We start from the raw sequence: 19,081 nt of genomic DNA, 5'->3' as shown, positions 1-19,081 counted from the left end.
AGTCTTGGCTATAGTTAATACTGGGGTTTTATTCTAATAGCACTTGATAGTTCAGTTTCAATAGAAAATGTTGCTGTGTTTTATTTATTTGTTATTATTTATTTACACATTTGTTTGGTACCCTACTTTTGTAAGAGCCCAAGGCAACATATTACATAAAAACAAAACAGAAAACTAATCAACAAACAATATATTAAAACAACTTTTAAAACACACCTATACCTATAAGACATCACTAAAGCCTTCAAGGATACACAAAACCTCCTAGCTTAATTTGGAAAAATAAATCCAAATAGCCAAGCGTTATATATCTTCAAGAACAGCAACTATTCATGATTGTATGACATCACCTTGTACACCAGGTAGCAGAGGTGATTCAGAGAGTAAAGCCCCTATCATATTTCAGTTTGAAACCTGTGCTTTTAAATGAGGCACCCAGAGTTTGCCAGGAATTTTATCATTTTGATCAACTACAGTTTAAAGGAGATTTACTAGTTGTTGTGGTCTGCCTGGCCAATGAATTATTGTTTTGATCCAGTGCTGGTGTTGCCTGTGAAAGCATATGGAGGATGAAATCTTGCAGCTAATTAAATGCATTGAAAATGCTTCTTTGGTATCTGATTGCCAAAATTATTGAAAGCAGTAGTGGTTCATTTGTGTATTTTTTTAAAGTTAATTTAGATGCCATGTTCTTAGAGAATTACAGGCTTATCTCCCATCTTCCAGTCAATGGTTAAGAAAACTGTAGACGAAAACTGTAACCTTTCAGATATTAGAGATATTTACTGGACACCTTTATGCCAAGTACGTTTCCATGTCAAACATGGAATAGTGAGAGTTTTTTCTTGCATTGACTGTTGAACTATAAAGGAAAATAAATAGGGGTCTGGATTTGGTGGTGGTTTTGCTGGATGTCTCTTCAGACCATTCAGTTTTCTTGGACTGGCTGGTAGATAATGGGGTAGGGAGCTGAGTGAAAGATTGGTTTGTGTGGTTTGTTGTGTGGAGAGCTCTGATCTTTGGAATTTGGTGTATGGGATGCCCCAGGGTTCATTGTTTATAATTCATCTTGTTTAACATCTGTATTAAACCATTAACAGATCTGATTTCACAGAGATTGCTGCAGGGGTGGACTGAAAGTGGTCTGAGCCCCCTGCCTGGCCACTACCCGACGCCCCCTACTGCTGCAGCCGACACTCCCACCATCCCAGTTCTTTCCGACCCGCTGTGCTGCTGATACTCCCCCGCCGATAGATGCAAATGTCAAAAACCGACATATTTCAATCACTATACTATAGGTAAACAAATACACATAAAACAAAAAAAATTGAAAATATGATGATACCAATTTATTGGATCAAATATATTTTCTAGTTAGCTTTCAGAGGCCAAAACCTCTTTCCTCAGGTCAGGACAGTATACTGCTATTAAGGTATTCTGTTCTGACATGAGAAAGGAGGGTTGGGTCTCCAAACATTAGCAAAAATGTATTAAAATTAGTCCAATAAAGATATCATCTTATTTCCATTTTCTTTATTAACACAGCTACCACACTACTTTTTCTCCGAGGACAAGCAGGCTGCTTGTTCTCACTGATGGGTGACGTCCAAGGCAGCCCCTCCAATCGGAAACATCACTAGCAAAGGCCTTTGCTAGCTCTTGCGCGTCCATGCGCACCGCGCATGCGCGGCCGTCTTCCTGCCCGAACTGGCTCGTGTTCGTCAGTCTTCTTTTGTCCGCGTTTGGGACGGTCGTGTTTTGCCGCTGTTTCGTGCCCCTCAAGTTGACCCTCGCGCGTCTTCGCGATTTTTGCTAAAAAAAAAAAAAAAAAAAAAAAGAGAGAGACCTTTCGGTCTTTGTCCCTTCCCGTGTGTCCAGTTTTTTCCACCAGCGTAAGTTTCCTTTCGCTTTCGGGATCGGCCTTTTTGGCCTCGGTACGGGTTTTCTCTCCCTTATTTTTGGTGCCTTTCGTCATCATCGCGAATTTTGATTTCGCCGGCGTGATTTTTCCGCCCATGTCATCGAAGTCTCCCAGCGGCTTCAAAAAGTGCACCCAGTGCGCCCGGGTAATCTCGCTCACTGATAGGCACGCTTCGTGTCTTCAGTGTCTGGGGGCTGGGCACCGCCTGCAGGCCTGCAGTCTTTGTGCTCTTTTACAAAAGAAGACTCAGGTAGCGAGATTGGCCCAGTGGAACGTGTTGTTCTCGGGCTCTTCGTCAACAACAGCACAGGACGCATCGAGTGCATCGACGTCGACAGCATCGAAGTCTTCGACCTCGGCATCGACTGCATCGAGGCTTCGACCCTCTGCATCGTCGGTACCGAGACATCGGAAGGCTGCGTCGACGTCGGTGGTACCGGGACCTCCGCTGTTGCTGATGTCGTCGGACGGTGGTGCTTCGACTGGAGTTCAGGTGAGGGCTGTCCATTCCCCTGCTGGTGGCAGTGAGCCTTCGGGTGGGTCTCCTCCTGCCCTGAGGGCTCCTGCGGTACAGCCCCCCCGAGACCGACCTTCTTCGGCCTCGGCCCCGAGGAAGAGACGGTTGGATTCTACGTCCTCCTCGTCGGTACCGGGAAGCTCCGGTGACATGCTTCGTTTGAAGAAATCAAAGAAGCATCGACACCGGTCTCCTTCCCGCCTCGGTACCGAGAGCTCTGGGTCGCCGAGGGAGTCTGCACCCAGTAGGCATCGGCACCGGGAGGATCGCTCACCCTCTGTTCAGGAGGTGTCGATGCGCTCCACCTTGGACAGCCCAGAACCGCCTCCACGCCCGGAACAGACTCTGACCTTGACGCCTGCATCAGCTTCCCAGTCTTTCTCCACAGCCGCTCTGCACGAGAGTCTCCGGGCCGTTCTTCCAGAGATTCTGGGAGAGCTGTTGCGCCCTTCTCTGGTTCCGGGGGTGCTTGCGCCACCGGTACCGTCGAGCGAGGCGACGGCTGGCCCTTTGCCCGGGGTGAGGTCTCCGACATCGCTGTAGCCGCCTCCCAGGAAGATTCCCGATGACGTCGGTGGAGGGAGCTTCGCCGGTGCTGGCGAGGGAGTCTACCTCTCGGCACTCCCACCGTGGCCGTGTTTCCACGGAGTCGAGTCGGGCACGGCTTCAGACACAGGTTCATGAACTTGTGTCTGATACCGATGGTGAGGCCTCGTGGGAGAAGGAGGAGGACATCAGATATTTCTCTGACGAGGAGTCTGATGGCCTTCCTTCTGATCCCACTCCCTCCCCTGAAAGGCAGCTTTCTCCTCCCGAGAGTCTGTCTTTCTCGGCTTTTGTCCGGGAGATGTCTACGGCCATCCCCTTCCCGGTGGTCGTGGAGGATGAGCCCAGGGCTGAGATGTTTGAGCTCTTGGACTATCCTTCTCCACCTAAGGAAGCATCCACAGTACCCATGCATCATGTCCTAAAAAAGACATTGCTGGCGAACTGGACCAAGCCTCTAACTAATCCCCACATTCCCAAGAAGATCGAATCCCAGTACCGGATCCATGGGGACCCAGAGCTGATGCGCACTCAGTTGCCTCACGACTCTGGTGTGGTGGATCTGGCCCTAAAGAAGGCTAAGAGTTCTAGGGAGCATGCTTCAGCGCCCCTGGGCAAGGACTCTAGAACCTTAGACTCCTTTGTGAGGAAGGCCTACCATTCTTCTATGCTCGTGGCCAAGATTCAGTCCTACCAGCTCTACACGAGCATCCACATGCGGAACAATGTGCGGCAGTTGGCGGGCTTGGTGGACAAGCTCCCTCCTGAGCAAACCAAGCCGTTTCAGGAGGTGGTCAGGCAGCTGAAGGCGTGCAGAAAATTCCTGGCCAGAGGGGTATATGATACCTTTGATGTTGCGTCCAGGGCCGCTGCTCAAGGTGTGGTGATGCGCAGACTCTCATGGCTGCGTGCCTCCGACCTGGAGAATAGAATCCAGCAGCGGATTGCGGACTCCCCTTGCCGAGCGGACAACATTTTAGGAGAAAAAGTCGAACAGGTGGTAGAACAGCTCCACCAGCGGGATAACGCTTTCGACAAATTCTCCCGCCGGCAGCCTTCAGCATCTACCTCTTCAGGTAGACGTTTTTATGGGGGAAGGAGGGCTGTTCCCTACTCTTCTGGTAAGCGTAGGTACAATCCTCCCTCTCGACAGCCTGCGGCCCAGGCTAAGCCCCAGCGCGCTCGCTCTCGTCAGCAGCGTGCGCCTCAGCAAGGCCCCACAGCTCCCCAGCAAAAGCAGGGGGCGAGCTTTTGACTGGCTCCAGCAGAGCATAGCCGACGTCAAAGTGTCCGTGCCGGACGATCTGCCGGTCGGGGGGAGGTTGAGAGTTTTTCACCAAAGGTGGCCTCTCATAACCTCCGATCAGTGGGTTCTCCAAATAGTCCGGCAAGGATACACCCTCAATTTGGCCGCCATGCCTCCAAATTGTCCACCGGGAGCTGAGTCCTTCAGCTTCCAGCACAAGCAGGTACTTGCAGAGGAACTCTCCGCCCTTCTCAGCGCCAATGCGGTCGAGCCCGTGCCACCGGGGCAAGAAGGGCTGGGATTCTATTCCAGGTACTTCCTTGTGGAAAAGAAAACAGGGCCCTGAACAAATATCTGATCAAGGAAAAGTTCAGGATGCTTTCCCTGGGCACCCTTCTTCCCGTGATTCAGCAAAACGATTGGCTATGCTCTCTGGACTTAAAGGATGCTTATACACACATCCCGATACTGCCAGCTCACAGACAGTATCTTCGATTTCGTCTGGGATCACATCACTTCCAGTACTGTGTGCTACCCTTTGGGCTTGCCTCTGCGCCCAGAGTGTTCACGAAGTGCCTAGCTGTGGTAGCAGCAGCGCTTCGCAGGCTCGGAGTGCACGTGTTCCCTTATCTCGACGATTGGCTGGTGAAGAACACTTCCGAGGCAGGAGCTCTACAGTCCATGCAGATGACTATTCGACTCCTGGAGCTACTAGGGTTTGTGATAAATTACCCAAAGTCCCACCTTCTTCCAGTACAGAGACTCAAATTCATAGGAGCTCTGCTGGATTCTCGGACGGCTCGTGCCTATCTCCCAGAGACGAGGGCCAACAATCTGCTGTCCCTCGTCTCCCGGGTACGAGCGTCCCAGCAGATCACAGCTCGGCAGATGTTGAGATTGCTGGGCCACATGGCCTCCACAATCCATGTGACTCCCATGGCTCGTCTTCACATGCGATCTGCTCAATGGACCCTAGCTTCCCAGTGGTTTCAGGCTGCTGGGGATCTAGAGGACGTGATCCACCTGTCCACGAGTTTTCTCAAATCCCTTTGCTGGTGGACGATTTGGGCCAATTTGACTCTGGGACGCCCCTTCCAAATTCCTCAGCCACAAAAGGTGCTGACTCCTGGGGTGGGGAGCTCATGTCGATGGACTTCACACCCAAGGAAGCTGGTCCCTCCAGGAACGCGATCTGCAGATCAATCTCCTGGAGTTACGAGCAGTCTGGAACGCTCTGAAGGCTTTCAGAGATCGGCTGTCCCATCAAATTATCCAAATTCAGACAGACAACCAGGTTGCCATGTATTACATCAACAAGCAGGGGGGCACCGGATCTCGCCCCCTGTGTCAGGAAGCCGTCAGCATGTGGCTCTGGGCTCGCCGTTACAGCATGTGGCTCCAAGCTACATATCTGGCAGGCGTAAACAACAGTCTGGCCGACAGGTTGAGCAGGATTATGCAACCTCACGAGTGGTCGCTCAATTCCGGAATAGTGCGCCAGATCTTCCAAGTGTGGGGCACCCCCTTGGTAGATCTCTTTGCATCTCGAGCCAACCACAAGGTCCCTCAGTTCTGTTCCAGACTTCAGGCCCACGGTCGACTGGCATCGGATGCCTTCCTCCTGGATTGGGGGGAAGGTCTGCTGTATGCTTATCCTCCCATACCTCTGGTGGGGAAGACTTTGTTGAAACTCAAACAAGACTGGGGCACCATGATTCTGATTGCTCCCTTTTGGCCGCGTCAGATCTGATTTCCTCTTCTTCTGGAGTTGTCCTCCGAAGAACCGTGGAGATTGGAGTGTTTTCCGAGCCTCATCACACAGGACGAAGGGGTGCTTCTGCATCCCAACCTCCAGTCTCTGGCTCTCACGGCCTGGATGTTGAGAGCGTAGACTTTGCCTCTTTGGGTCTGTCAGAGGGTGTCTCCCGTGTCTTGCTTGCTTCCAGAAAAGATTCCACTAAGAGGAGTTACTTCTTTTTATGGAGGAGGTTTGCCGTCTGGTGTGAAAGCAAGGCCTTAGATCCTCGCTCTTGTCCTACACAGACCCTGCTTGACTACCTTCTGCACTTGTCTGAGTCTGGTCTCAAGACCAACTCTGTAAGGGTTCACCTTAGCGCAATCAGTGCATACCATTACCGTGTGGAAGGTAAGCCGATCTCAGGACAGCCTTTAGTTGTTCGCTTCATGAGAGGTTTGCTTTTGTCAAAGCCCCCCCGTCAAACCTCCTACAGTGTCATGGGATGTCAATGTCGTTCTCACCCAGCTGATGAAACCTCCTTTTGAGCCACTGAACTCCTGCCATCTGAAGTACTTGACCTGGAAGGTCATTTTCTTGGTGGCAGTTACTTCAGCTCGTAGAGTCAGTGAGCTTCAGGCCTTGGTAGCCCAGGCCTCTTACACCAGATTTCATCATAATAGAGTAGTCCTCTGCACTCACCCTAAGTTCTTGCCGAAGGTAGTGTCGGAGTTCCATCTGAACCAGTCAATTGTCATGCCAACATTTTTTCCCCGTCCTCATTCCTGCCCTGCTGAACGTCAGCTGCACACATTGGACTGCAAAAGAGCATTGGCCTTCTATCTGGAGCGGACACAGCCCAACAGACAGTCCGCCCAATTGTTTGTTTCTTTTGATCCCAACAGGAGGGGAGTGGCTGTGGGGAAACGCACCATATCCAATTGGCTAGCAGATTGCATTTCCTTCATTTACGCCCAGGCTGGGCTGGCTCTTGAGGGTCATGTCACGGCTCACATTGTCATAGCCATGGCTGCGTCAGTGGCCCACTTGAAGTCAGCCACTATTGAAGAGATCTGCAAAGCTGCGATGTGGTCATCTGTCCACACATTCACATCTCATTACTGCCTGCAGCAGGATACCTGACGCGACAGTCGGTTTGGGCAGTCAGTGCTTCAGAATCTGTTCGGGGTTTAGAATCCAACTCCACCCCTCTAGGCCCATTTTTTATTCTGTTCCAGGCTACACTCTCTGTTAGTTAGATAAGTTTTTAGGTCAATCTCAGTTATGTCCTCGCCGTTTGCGAGGCCCAATTGACCATGTTTGTTGTTTTGAGTGAGCCTGGGGGCTAGGGATACCCCATCAGTGAGAACAAGCAGCCTGCTTGTCCTCGGAGAAAGCGAATGCTACATACCTGTAGAAGGTATTCTCCGAGGACAGCAGGCTGATTGTTCTCACAAACCGGCGGCCTCCCCTTTGGAGTTGTGTCTTCCCTTGTCTTTGTCTTGCTACTTACGGGACTGACGAACACGAGCCGGTTCGGGCGGGAAGACGGCCGGGCATGCGCTGTGCGCATGGGCGCACGAGAGCTAGCAAAGGCCTTTGCTAGTGAAGTTTCCGATTGGAGGGGCTGCCGTGGACATCACCCATCAGTGAGAACAATCAGCCTGCTGTCCTCGGAGAATACCTTTTACAGGTATGTAGCATTCGCTATACTAAACTAAAAATAAAATTCATTTTTCCTATCTTTGTTGTCTGGCCGTTTACTTTTTTCTAATTGTGTTGGTCCCAGTCTCTTGTTTCTTTTTTCCTCGATCTCTTCTTAACTCTCGCCAGCATCTATCCCTCTCTCTTCCCCCCCCCCTTTCCATCCAGCATCTGCTCCCTCTCTCTCTTTCCCCTTTCTGTCTAGCATCTGCTCCCTCTCCTCCCCCCTTTCCATCCAGCGTCTGCCCCCTCTCTCCCCCTTTCCATCCAGCGTCTGCCCCCTCTCTCCCCCTTTCCATCCAGCGTCTGCCCCCTCTCTCCCCCTTTCCAAACAGCGTCTGCCCCCTCTCTTCTCCCTTTCCATCCAGCATCTGACCCTCCTCTCTTCTCCCTTTCCATCCAGCATCTGACCCTTCTGTCTCCTCAGTTCCATCCAGAGTCTCTCCTCTTTTTCTCCCTCCTCCATCCAGCATCTGGCCACTCTCTCTCTTCACTTCCATCCACTCAGGCCCCTCTCTCTCCCCAGTTCCATCCAACATCTGCATCCTCTCTCCCCCTTCCATAAAGCTTCTATCCCCTCTCTCCCCTTCATCCAGTGGCTGTCCCTCCTCTCCCCATTTCCATCTGACATCTGTTCCCCCTCCCCACTCCATTCTCCATCCATCGTCTGTCCTTCCCCATCACCCTGTACCTGGGGTCCTCTTTATTCCTGCTCAATTTATATGTCCCCACTATCACCCCACCTAATCCCCATATCCCCACTCTTCCACCCTACCCTCAATCACACCCTCCCCCTTCCATCCAGTGTTAGTCTTTTTTTCAGCTCCACCCAACACCCAAACCTTCTCTCACCCCCCCTCCCCACCGGACACCCCCACTACCACCAGCACACTAGGACCAGGCTATCCCCACTCCCACCCTATACCCCCCTGCTGCGGCCACCACTGCCCTGCTGTTGTTTCAGCAGTGGCGGCAAAAATAGAAAAAAAGATTGCGGGGCTGTACCGTTGTTCGCTTCCCGCTCGCAGCTGACCGGTGCTGCCCCGGAATAGGAAATTGTTAGAGGAAGGTGGGACCGGCAGCCACGAACAGGAGGAACAGTGTGGCTCCGCGTCGCAATCTTTATTTGTTTTTGCTGCCACTGTTGTAACAGCAGCAGTAGTGGTTGCCGCAGCAGGAAGGTAGTGTGTGGGAATGGGGAGAACAGCGGGAGAACGGCGGGCATCTGGGCTGAGCCTCAGGGCCCTCAGGCACTGCCCAGTTGCCCGAAAGGTCAGTCCACCCCTGGATCACTGCAAGACAGTAAAATGTCTCTGAACTGGAGTAAATCAGAATATTCTGGGTTACTAACTCCAGTTTTGGTCTTGAACCACTATCCTTGATTGTAAAGGATTTCTTGCGCCTTCAGAAAGCAAGTATTATGTGGACATCCCAAAAGACTTGGAAATGGGGTTGCCAATATCAACCACTATGCTTGATTCTTTGTGCTTGGTGACTGGAGAACTTGATCTGGAGAACCCTGTTAACTTGGCTACCAACTGTGTGGTGACCAGCCCAGAAGTGAACTGACTGCTCTGGACCCTGAGGATTCTGGCCAATGTGATTGATTCACAGGGCTGACCAGTGTTACACCCGGAGTCCCCTAGGAGAACCAGTGCCTGACAATATGAAGAATAGCATCTGGATTAAAAGTGGAAGAGCAGTGGGCACAAAACTCCCAAAGATCAGCCAAGTGGACAGGTATATGAAGAATCTAGTCTGGGATTTGTGGGGTTTGTCATACCCATATGTACCCTTGGCGGTGATGTGCTTGGTAGAGGCTCAAAGGGAGATATGGACCAAGGATGAAATCTACCGCAGAATAACTCCGGATCCCATCTATCTGGTGAATCGAGAGGGGCCTGTTATGCAGGGGCATATCCTGAACCAGTACAATGAATGGACTGTGGGTTGGTCCATTAGGTTGCACTATGTAGATGTAGTAGATTCTGTGTACTCTTACAAATATTACAGTATAATGTGTCCGCTGAGAGGAGGCCTAAAGGCTCAGAAACCAGATCCCAAGTAGTATGGTTGAACTGTGACTGTGGAGTAGGACTCTGGTCCCATTGTAACAAAAATAGTTAATGCAATAACCTGTGTGTTTTGCTGAGAATGTAATTATGGAAGAGGCATAATATGTCCTGTTATTGCAAGAAAAATGATGTGCTAAGTAATGCTGGGGTAATAGACCCTATTGAAGAATGTTATAGGATTATGTTGAAGTAACAAGTTAATTGTTAGTAACTAATATTGAGTAATGTTGCATCAATTCATAAGTTGAATCTAGTGAAGCTATGTTATCAAGTAAGAAAAGTATAACTTGATAATAAAAATTGTTATTAAGTGAAACAGTCACAAGATCTGTTGAAGATATACTGAGTAAAAAAAAATATCATAAAGTTGAATGTTATTAAATTGTATAAAGTTTTAGAGGTCCTTGAGGCAAGCACTTTCTGACTGAGGGGAGAATGTAACCTCCTCTTATATTGTAGCCCTGTGTGAGAGGAACCCAGCATGGAAATAATCATGAGTCCATCTCGCACTGGAAGGTGTCATGATTCGTGGAGCCTCAGTGTGGGGTGGAGCTGATGAATTATTTAAGGAAGGGCAATGCTGTGAAACTTGTCCTTGGTAGCCTGGGTCAATGAAGTCTAAACCCCCACCAAGTGACCCATTGGAACTAAAGAGGGGTGCCTGCTGAGAGACCCTTGAGAGGGGAGCTGGATCGAATCTATTACTATTAATCTCCTAAGCTAAATAGAGAAGCCGACCTATGGGTTGGAGATTGGGGAGTCTTGCCGCAAACCAGGCTTAAGGGTAGGATGTTATCTGCCTGCGGCTGGTGATTCCATTCGGGATAAACCCCTGAAAGGTTTGGACAGTGAATACTGGGTCCAGTTCTTCACTGATGATGAAGATACAATGGAAAAGATAATTGTAGAGTGTCAGCTGGGTGCAGGGCAGGCAAAAGGGGTTTTGTGTACGTGCATAATCCAATAAAGAAAGACTATTTGCTCTTGTAACTGCATAAAATCGTGAATGATTACCATCATAGATGTGAGCTGAGGATTTCCATGACTGTTGCTGCAGAGTTCCAGTTGTTAAATAAAGTTCAGCTACTTTTTCTTACTTCTCCTGGTTACTGTGTGGTTCCTATGTGTGACCTGGGGGGGATCCTGAAGTGAGTATTGAGCACCCATTCTCCTGAACCCAAGAAGTCCACCTCCTGAGCGTGAACCCACTCCTGGGTGACAGGAGCGGGTTACACTGGCATTCACTCAGGAGTGTAACTGAAACTGAGGGTCTCAGGTTTTTTTTTGTTACATTTGTACCCCGCGCTTTCCCACTCATGGCAGGCTCAATGCAGCTTACATGGGGCATTGGAGGGTTAAGTGACTTGCCCAGAGTCACAAGGAGCTGCCTGTACCTGAAGTGGGAATCGAACTCAGTTCCTCAGTTCCCCAGGACCAAAGTCCACCACCCTAACCAAGATTGTAAGCTCTCCTGAGCAGGGACTGTCCTTCCCCATGTTTAAACTTGTACAGCGCTGCGTAACCCTGGCAGCGCTATAGAAATGCTAAGTAGTAGTAGTAGTAGGCCACTCCTCCACTAGTTTTGACTGAAATTGAATCAGCAACTGAAATTTTCCATTTGGTTTCAGCTAAAACTGAAGCTGGCTCCTCCTCCCATCCCCTGACAGAGAACGGGTCCTACCAGACCATCCGCCACCACTCCTTCCCCAGCACAGTCCCTCCACCCTCCCATAACCCGAAGGCTCTCCCCAGGCCTACTTTTAAATGCCCTTGTGGTCTAGTGGCACCCTTCCTCAGGTCGTCCAGGCCTACCTTTTAAATCTCCTGGTGGTCTAATGGCCTCTTTCTGGATAAGAGCAATCCCCAGTCTGTCTTGTCCCCATTGGTTCCTCAGCCTAAACGACTGCTAGAACTTCCTGCAGCAGCCTTGCGAGACTGCCATGGGAGGTCCTGGCAGCCATTTTGGGATTGGAACCAGCATTGGGACCACTTGGACCTCCAGCATTTTCAGCCAAATCCTGAACTGGGATTTCAGGTTGGTTTTGGTGCCAAATCTGAAACCAAAACCAAAATTTGGTCACCTCTTATTCACCTCTGCACCAAAGTTCTTTTAAATGCTTCAAGTTCCTTAAGCAGCTGACATGGTTTCCTGCTAGACACAGAACTCTTCTCTACCTTTTCCTGACTCCCAGCTACTTATTGTGGAGACCAGTTACATAATTAGCTCTCCCCCCCGCTATGTTTCTCAAACAGATGCTCCTTCTAATGCCAGCCCTACTGCCTATTGGGAAATGTAATCTAGCTTCCCGAAAGAAGCCTATGCTTTACTCTTCCTTATGCTTAAGGAGTGGAAGTTAACATTAACTTTTACTCCTATCATTCTCTCATGACAAGCACCTCCTAGCTGCTTATCACACTGTCTTCACTAGTAAGATTATAGAATTTATTGTATACATTTACTTATCTACCATTTTGTAATAGTATTTCTTAGGTAAGTGCATAGTTTGATATTATTTTAATCAAATATTTGATCTTGCTGAACTACCTTTGAAAACTGCTTTGATTTAGGCTTACCTAGAAGGGAGGTATATCAAAAGCAGGTAATAAATAAATAAATAGTGATAATGCAGGATTTTAAGTGAGGGGGGTTTTCCCTTTGGATTATTGTTTTCAGATTTTATTTCCTTGGTATGTTCTAATTCTCTTCGTTGATGTGGGTTTGATTTTAGGAAAACTGATGTTTGTTTATTTCAGTTCCTTCCACTTTTTTTTTAATACGTAGCATACATCTAGTCTAGTCTAAGCTTTCAAGATCGTATTTTATAAACAATTTCCACATCTGATTTAAACACTAACCTTTGCAAGTACTTCTTTTAGCTTTTTTTAAAAACCAGTTTCTTCATTTTATCATAATTGCTCTTTTGAAAGTTAAATGCTATTACAGTAGATTTCTTTAGTGTCTTCACTCCAGTTTAATTCAGATTTAATTATGGTATAATCAGTATTGCTAAGTGTCCCCATTACAGTTACTACTTATACTGAATCCTACATTTCACTAAGGACTAGATCTAAAATAACTCCTTTTTCTTTTGGCTCTTGAACCAGCTGCTCCATGAAGCTGTTATTTCAAGTAGAAAAGTTACTTCCCTAGCATTTCCTGATGTGTCATTTATCCAGTCAATATTGGGTAATTGAAACCACACTTGCCAAATTTGTTTGCTTACCTAATTCCTGTTAATATCATTTGTTCCTTCTGATCAAATGGATGGTAGTATACCCCCAACACTCTTTCCTTCACACATGGAATATCTTTCCATAAAAATTCCACATTGCAATTTGTTTGACTCAATGCCTTCTTTAACATACTAGTAAAAAAGGCCCGTTTCTTAACGCAATGAAATGGGCACTAGCAATGTAATGAGTTCCTGCCATTAATGTTTCCACGGTTGTATTCTGAATATAATTGTTGTTTACATATGTAAGATTTCTTTATATACAATATTTTTTGTGTAAACTGTGTTACAATGTGGTAAAAGTTTTCCTTGTTCAGGCCCTTCAATCAGTTTAACAATCAAATCAGAAGAGCTCCTTACTCGTGAGAATGCAACATACAGTTGCCCATGTGAGAGACTGAGAGTGACAGTGTGCTTTACAGACAGTGTAAGAGAGAGATACACAGAGTGATTGAGTGTGTGTGATGTCTGTGTGTGTGTGTGTGTGTGTGTGTGTGTGTGTGTGTGTGTGTGTGTGTGAGTGACAAAGTGATTAAATGTTTGTCTTCCCTTCCGTTCTGTGCACTTGCCTCCACTGATTCTCGTACCTCCCTGTATATGATTGTTTGTTGAGATTCAATCCACTCCACTTCCCTCCTCCAAGTTCCGTTCTGTCTGATTGGTTCTTCGTTGACAGTGAGAGCCAATGAAACGCTGAAATACAGACTTACGAACCCTACACTGCCACAGTGCCACGGAGTCAGCTTCAGAATGTTGGAGGTGCTTTTTATTATATAGGATAGGATAGCACCACCCATCACTGTGATGTAATTTATACTCTGGTATCACAGTGTCTCATTGGTTATCCTCCTCCTGCCTTGTCCTATTATGCCTATCATATCTAGCTCTTCACTTTGTGCTATATACTCTAAGTACTTGTGCCGTTCATGCAGTCCATTGATTCCCACTCTCTGGAGCTGAAATTGTAGCTAAAAATAAGAAGCCTGTGTTATCAGAAAGGAGCTCTTGTTCATTTAAGAGCCATCACTAGTGGTGTCCCTTGTTGCTTCAAAATGCTGGAAGTAGAGCATAGGTTATGAATATTGCCAATATTGAGTAGTGCAGTTACTTCTTTAATGTTTTGCTGTCTCCTCTTGCTTTGCTCATTTGTGGATGTCCTGAAAACCTGACTAGCAAAGGGTACTCCAGGACTGGACTTGGAAAACACTGTACTAGATGCAGCAGTTTTGTGCAAGTTTATTGCTTTAGTCGTTGTTTAATATAGAGCTATAAACCAAGCAACCATTTCAGCAGAGACAGAGCCCAGCTGAATAGATATTTTCTAGTTAGAAACATGATTTCATTCCTCTCCTGTGTATTCTACTAAACTATAATTTTTAAAAAATGAATTAGCAAGAAAATGCCTGCTAACATACCAGAAACATTTTAGTAGTTCTTCCTAATTGCCACTAGACAATGAAGTGTGTTTTTTGACAGGTAAACTATGCCCTGAATCACATAAATCGGAAGCTTACTCTAGAGCCTAAAGTGACCATCAATGCAAGAATTGTAGTTGTTGGAGCATCTGATGTTGGAATCTCCTTTCTGGAAACGCTTGTGTTTTGGTAAGATTTCCTTCTCTTTCTCTTTATAATAATAGTTTTTTTCAAGATTGTGCACTCTAGGTTAATGGTGCGCCCTTTTCAACCATAGTGTGTACTTTTGTGTAATAGTGCACCCTACTGATTAAACAAGAGACAACCCAAAATTTAAAAATGATATAAAATGACATACAAAGGGCCCTGCTTACTAAGCTGTGCTAGATGTGTGTTAATGTTTTTAGCATGCGCTAAACATTATCACGCACTAACCATGTAGATACCCATAATATTCCTATGGGTGTCTACACGGTTAGCTCATGCTAATTTTTAGCATGCGCTAAAAATGATAGCGCACCTTAGTAAACGGAGCCCTAAATGTCATCAACATTTTTCAAGTTATTTCTTTTTTTTTAAATATTTTTATTAGACACAGAGACAAAACATACAAATAAGGCATCTCATCGTCTTTCAACAAGAAAACAAGGCATTTGTGGGTACAGCTTAAAAACACTAACAAATCATACATATGAACAGAGGCTATAGGAGTTTAGGTACCCTGTAAAACACCAATAGACTTATCTCCCCTTCCCCCGCCTCTCTACACGTCATCCAAAGTAGTATGTTACATAAACAAATTCTGTCTCTCTGTATTTTTATTTTGTATTATGCCCCCCCTTCCCAGCCCCCCCCCATCCCCCCTCCCTACTACCCTGCTGGAGCTGAGTACTCAGGTACTCCAAGTTATTGGATTGTGTTATTTTGCTTTCTCTCAAGCCATGGGGTTCTCCTATTCTGTGTGGTATTTGTGTGAATTGTTATCTGAGTCTCGCCTGCCAATTACTCCATATTGCGGTATACCCACTGCTGGTTCTACCAGGTCTCTCCAAGTCCCCCTGCTCCTATTCCGCCATCTGCTTCATACTGTTTCGCCATTTGGCCAGAGGGGGTGGAGCTTTGTCTATCCAGCATTGCAAGATTACCTTTTTTGCAATCACCAATGCCACCAATACAAACTTAAATTGAGGATCTGATAGTCCCTGTTCCACAAGTTCTTCATCCAAACCCAACAGCAATATGCTGTACGACCACTCTAGGGACACCTGAAGAACCCCCTCCAACGCCCCCAACACTCCCAATAGTCCCGCAAAACCCAACATTCTAAAAAGTGGTGCACTATAGTACCCTTGCCCCTTTGACATTTGTCGCACTCATCCGACTCCCAGAGTCCCAACTGCTTCCCCTTGCTTCTGGTGACATATGCCATGTGCAAAATTTTTAGTTGGATTTCGTGAAGCCCAACATTAGGGGTATTCTTAAATGCCAGGTAAAAGCACCTTGAGAGTTCCTTCTCTGATATCTCCCTTCCTATAAACAAACTCCAATTTTGTGCCAATTGAGCAAAAAAGGGCGTCTTTCTCCATTGCAGTCCCACTTTATACCAGAATGAAAGTCTATTGGTCTCAGGGGATGATTGCATAAATAAAGTGTCTAACTTACTAAATACGGGGTATTCATTACCCTGCTGCCTCAGCGACTGCACATAGTGTACAATCTGCATATGCGAAAAGAATAACTTTCTTGACAGCTTCCACTGAGTTTGACACTTCTCATAAGTTGGGAGACTCCCCTCCCCCGCCTTTACCAGTTGCCCCACATACCGGCACCCCCCTCTTGTCCATTCTCTAAAGGGTGTCTGCGCTCCCTGCCCCGCCGGGAACCTCGGATTGCCCCTCAACTCTAAAAATGGGGACACTCCCTTCCCCTCCCCCACCTTTTCCCTCCACCACCGCCATGGCGAACCTAACGGACGCAGCAGCGGTGACAACTTAGTTGGCAATCTAATATTATGCAGGGCTGTGAAGGGCGAGAAGGGAGCCGCCTCAGTTTCCCATACCTCCGACGGGGCGAAAACTCGCGCCCCCGTGTGTAGTTCATGTATCCATCGCAAAGCTCCTGCTACATTATATAGCCTTAAATCCGGCAACTTAACTCCCCCCTCCGCCCGTTCTCTAACAAGTTTTGTGTACCCAATACGGGCTCTCTTGTTACCCCATATAAAAGAAGAAATGATGCCCCGTAGCATTTTCTCATCCTTGCTCTTAACCCATACGGGCAACATCTGAATGGGGTACAGAACCTTGGGGAAAAGGACCATCTTTACTAGTGCCACTCTTCCCAGAAAGGAGATAGGGTACTCTTTCCACTTGTTGCACATGCCCCGTATTGCCTCCAATTTATCCCCAATGTTCTTTTTATACATTAGTGAGAGATCAAGATGTAAATATACTCCCAAATACTTTAGTGGACCTGTGGACCATGTTAGGGGAAAGTTGGGAAGCTGTCTACAAGCACAATTAGATGACAGAGCCATCGCTTCTGATTTGTCAAAATTTATCTGGAGACCTGAGAATTTCCCAAATTGTTGAATTCTATCAATAAGAAGAGGGATTCCCCCAGACGCATCACCCAAAAATATTAGCATGTCGTCCGCAAAAAGGTTAATCTTATACACCTTCTCTCCCACCCCAATCCCCCGAAGCTCTGCCATCTGCCGTATTTTGCATGCCAGGGGTTCTAGCGCCAAGACAAAAAGCATTGGAGACAAGGGGCACCCCTGTCGCGTGCCCCTCTCTAACGCAAATCTGTTAGACAGTTCTCCGTTGATTAAAATCTGGGCCGTTGGCTTACTGTAAAGTGCTCTCACCCCTGCCAGAAATTCACCAAATATACCAAATTGTGGCAGAATCCAGAACAAGTGGTCCTACAATATCTTGTTGAAAGCCTTTTCCGCGTCGAGGCTTGCGATGATGGCGTCCCCGGGCTTCCCACCGGTAGCCTGCATAGCACTCAGGGCCCTCAATATATTTGTCGACACATATCTCCCTGGCACAAACCCAGTCTGATCTTTATGAATCAGTAAGGGCAGAACCTTTCCCAGCCTAGACGCCAAAATGCTCGCAAACATCTTTATGTCCTGGTTTAGCAAGGAAATTGGTCTGTACGAGCCCAGTTGTTCCTTGTCGCGACCTGGCTTAGGTAGTACAACTATGGTGGCATGGGTCAGTTCACCCACCAATTGGTCCTTAGTAAGAAGGGCCTGCCCCATGTCACCAAACGGGCCCAGTAGGTGATCCCCCAAGATTTTATAGTACTCGGGGCCTAAGCCATCGGGCCCAGGCGCCTTCGCTAACCTCATTCTTTTGAGTGCTATCTGAATCTCTTCCCCTTTAATGGGCTCATTTAAAATAGCCAGCTGAGCTGAGTTTAACTCTGGCAGATCAAGCCCTTGGAAGAACTCTTCTCGCTTCCCCACATCACATTGTCCCGAGTCATACAATGCTTGGTAAAATGCCACAAATGCCTCCTGTATCTCTTCTTCCTTGATGCACATGCGCCCTGCCCTCGCTTTAATGCGAGAGATCACTTGTTTCGCCGGTCTATTGCGCACTAAGCTAGCCAATAATCTTCCCGCTTTGTTCCCCCATCTGTGTAAATTATATTTATATAGCTGAATATCTCTCTTAGCCCTTAGGATTTCATTAATCTTAGATTTCAATTCCTGCAGTGTTTCCTTCACCTTTGTATCTCCCCGCGCTGCCAGGCCTCGGGCAGTTTGCATTTGGCTCAACAGGGCTAAGAGTTCCCTATCCTGGTCTTTCCTCTTGCGTGCTGTATATTCTATGATCTTACCCCGCATGACCGCCTTTCCTGCTTCCCAAAACGTTACGGGCCCGATATCCTGCGTAGCATTTTCTGCAAGATACAGCTTCCATTCTTTTATTAAGAAAGTTTTAAACTCCGGATCCAAATACAATGTGGGATTCATTCGCCACCCCGATACCCGTTTACCTGTTAATCCATCCAGGTCCACCCACACCATGCCATGCCATGATCTGAGACCACATTTGCTTCTATGGTTGCCCTATGCGCCCCTGAGAATAGGGAGGGAGATATCAGTACATAATCCAACCTGGCCTGCACATTGTGTACTGGGGAAAGAAAAGTGTACTCCCTTTCATCCGGATGAAGAGCTCTCCATATGTCTACCAGTCCCAGCTCGCTGTGCAAAAATCCCACTCCTTTCTCCTCCATGCCTTTGGCTCTCTTTATCGGGGGATTACAGTCCACTAAGGGGTCCGCTGTGATATTAAAATCCCCCCCCACCACTATTTGATACTCGTTAACCGTAACTAATGCGGCCAACAGGGCCAAGAAAAATTTATGTGTATAGACATTGGGGGGCATAGACCGAACAGAGAGCGACCTTGCTGCCTTGTAGCAGCCCTGCCCAGATAGCAAACTGCCCTTCCGGGTCTTGGATAATTTTGTGTCTAGTGAAATCTAAATTCTTATCGATCAATACCACAACTCCCCGTTGCCTGCTGTTAAACGAAGCAGAGGCCATCTCTCCCACCCATTTTTGCTTCAGTTTTGAGTGCTCTGGTTGTGATAGATGCGTCTCCTGAATAAGTAATACATCAATTTTCATATGCTTGCTATATTGTAGAATCTTAGATCTTTTGA

General features: G+C 47.3%; 1 protein-coding gene across 1 annotated transcript in view; it reads left to right on the top strand.

Moving 5' to 3' along the window:
- The window catches only part of CFAP61 (cilia and flagella associated protein 61), a 676,218-nt gene that overhangs the window by 304,630 nt on the left and 352,507 nt on the right, over positions 1 to 19,081 (top strand). Inside the window, exon 18 of the mRNA XM_030196227.1 lies at positions 14,454 to 14,581. Within this exon, the coding sequence (XP_030052087.1) occupies positions 14,454 to 14,581 (128 nt within the window). The remainder of the gene's footprint in view (positions 1 to 14,453; positions 14,582 to 19,081) is intronic.

Source organism: Microcaecilia unicolor, chromosome 3 (assembly GCF_901765095.1).
Source record: "Microcaecilia unicolor chromosome 3, aMicUni1.1, whole genome shotgun sequence".
In the NCBI taxonomy this organism is placed as follows: Eukaryota; Metazoa; Chordata; class Amphibia; order Gymnophiona; family Siphonopidae; genus Microcaecilia; species Microcaecilia unicolor.
Note: the sequence above shows the minus strand (reverse complement) of the source record. Positions and strands in the feature narration are given on the sequence as shown.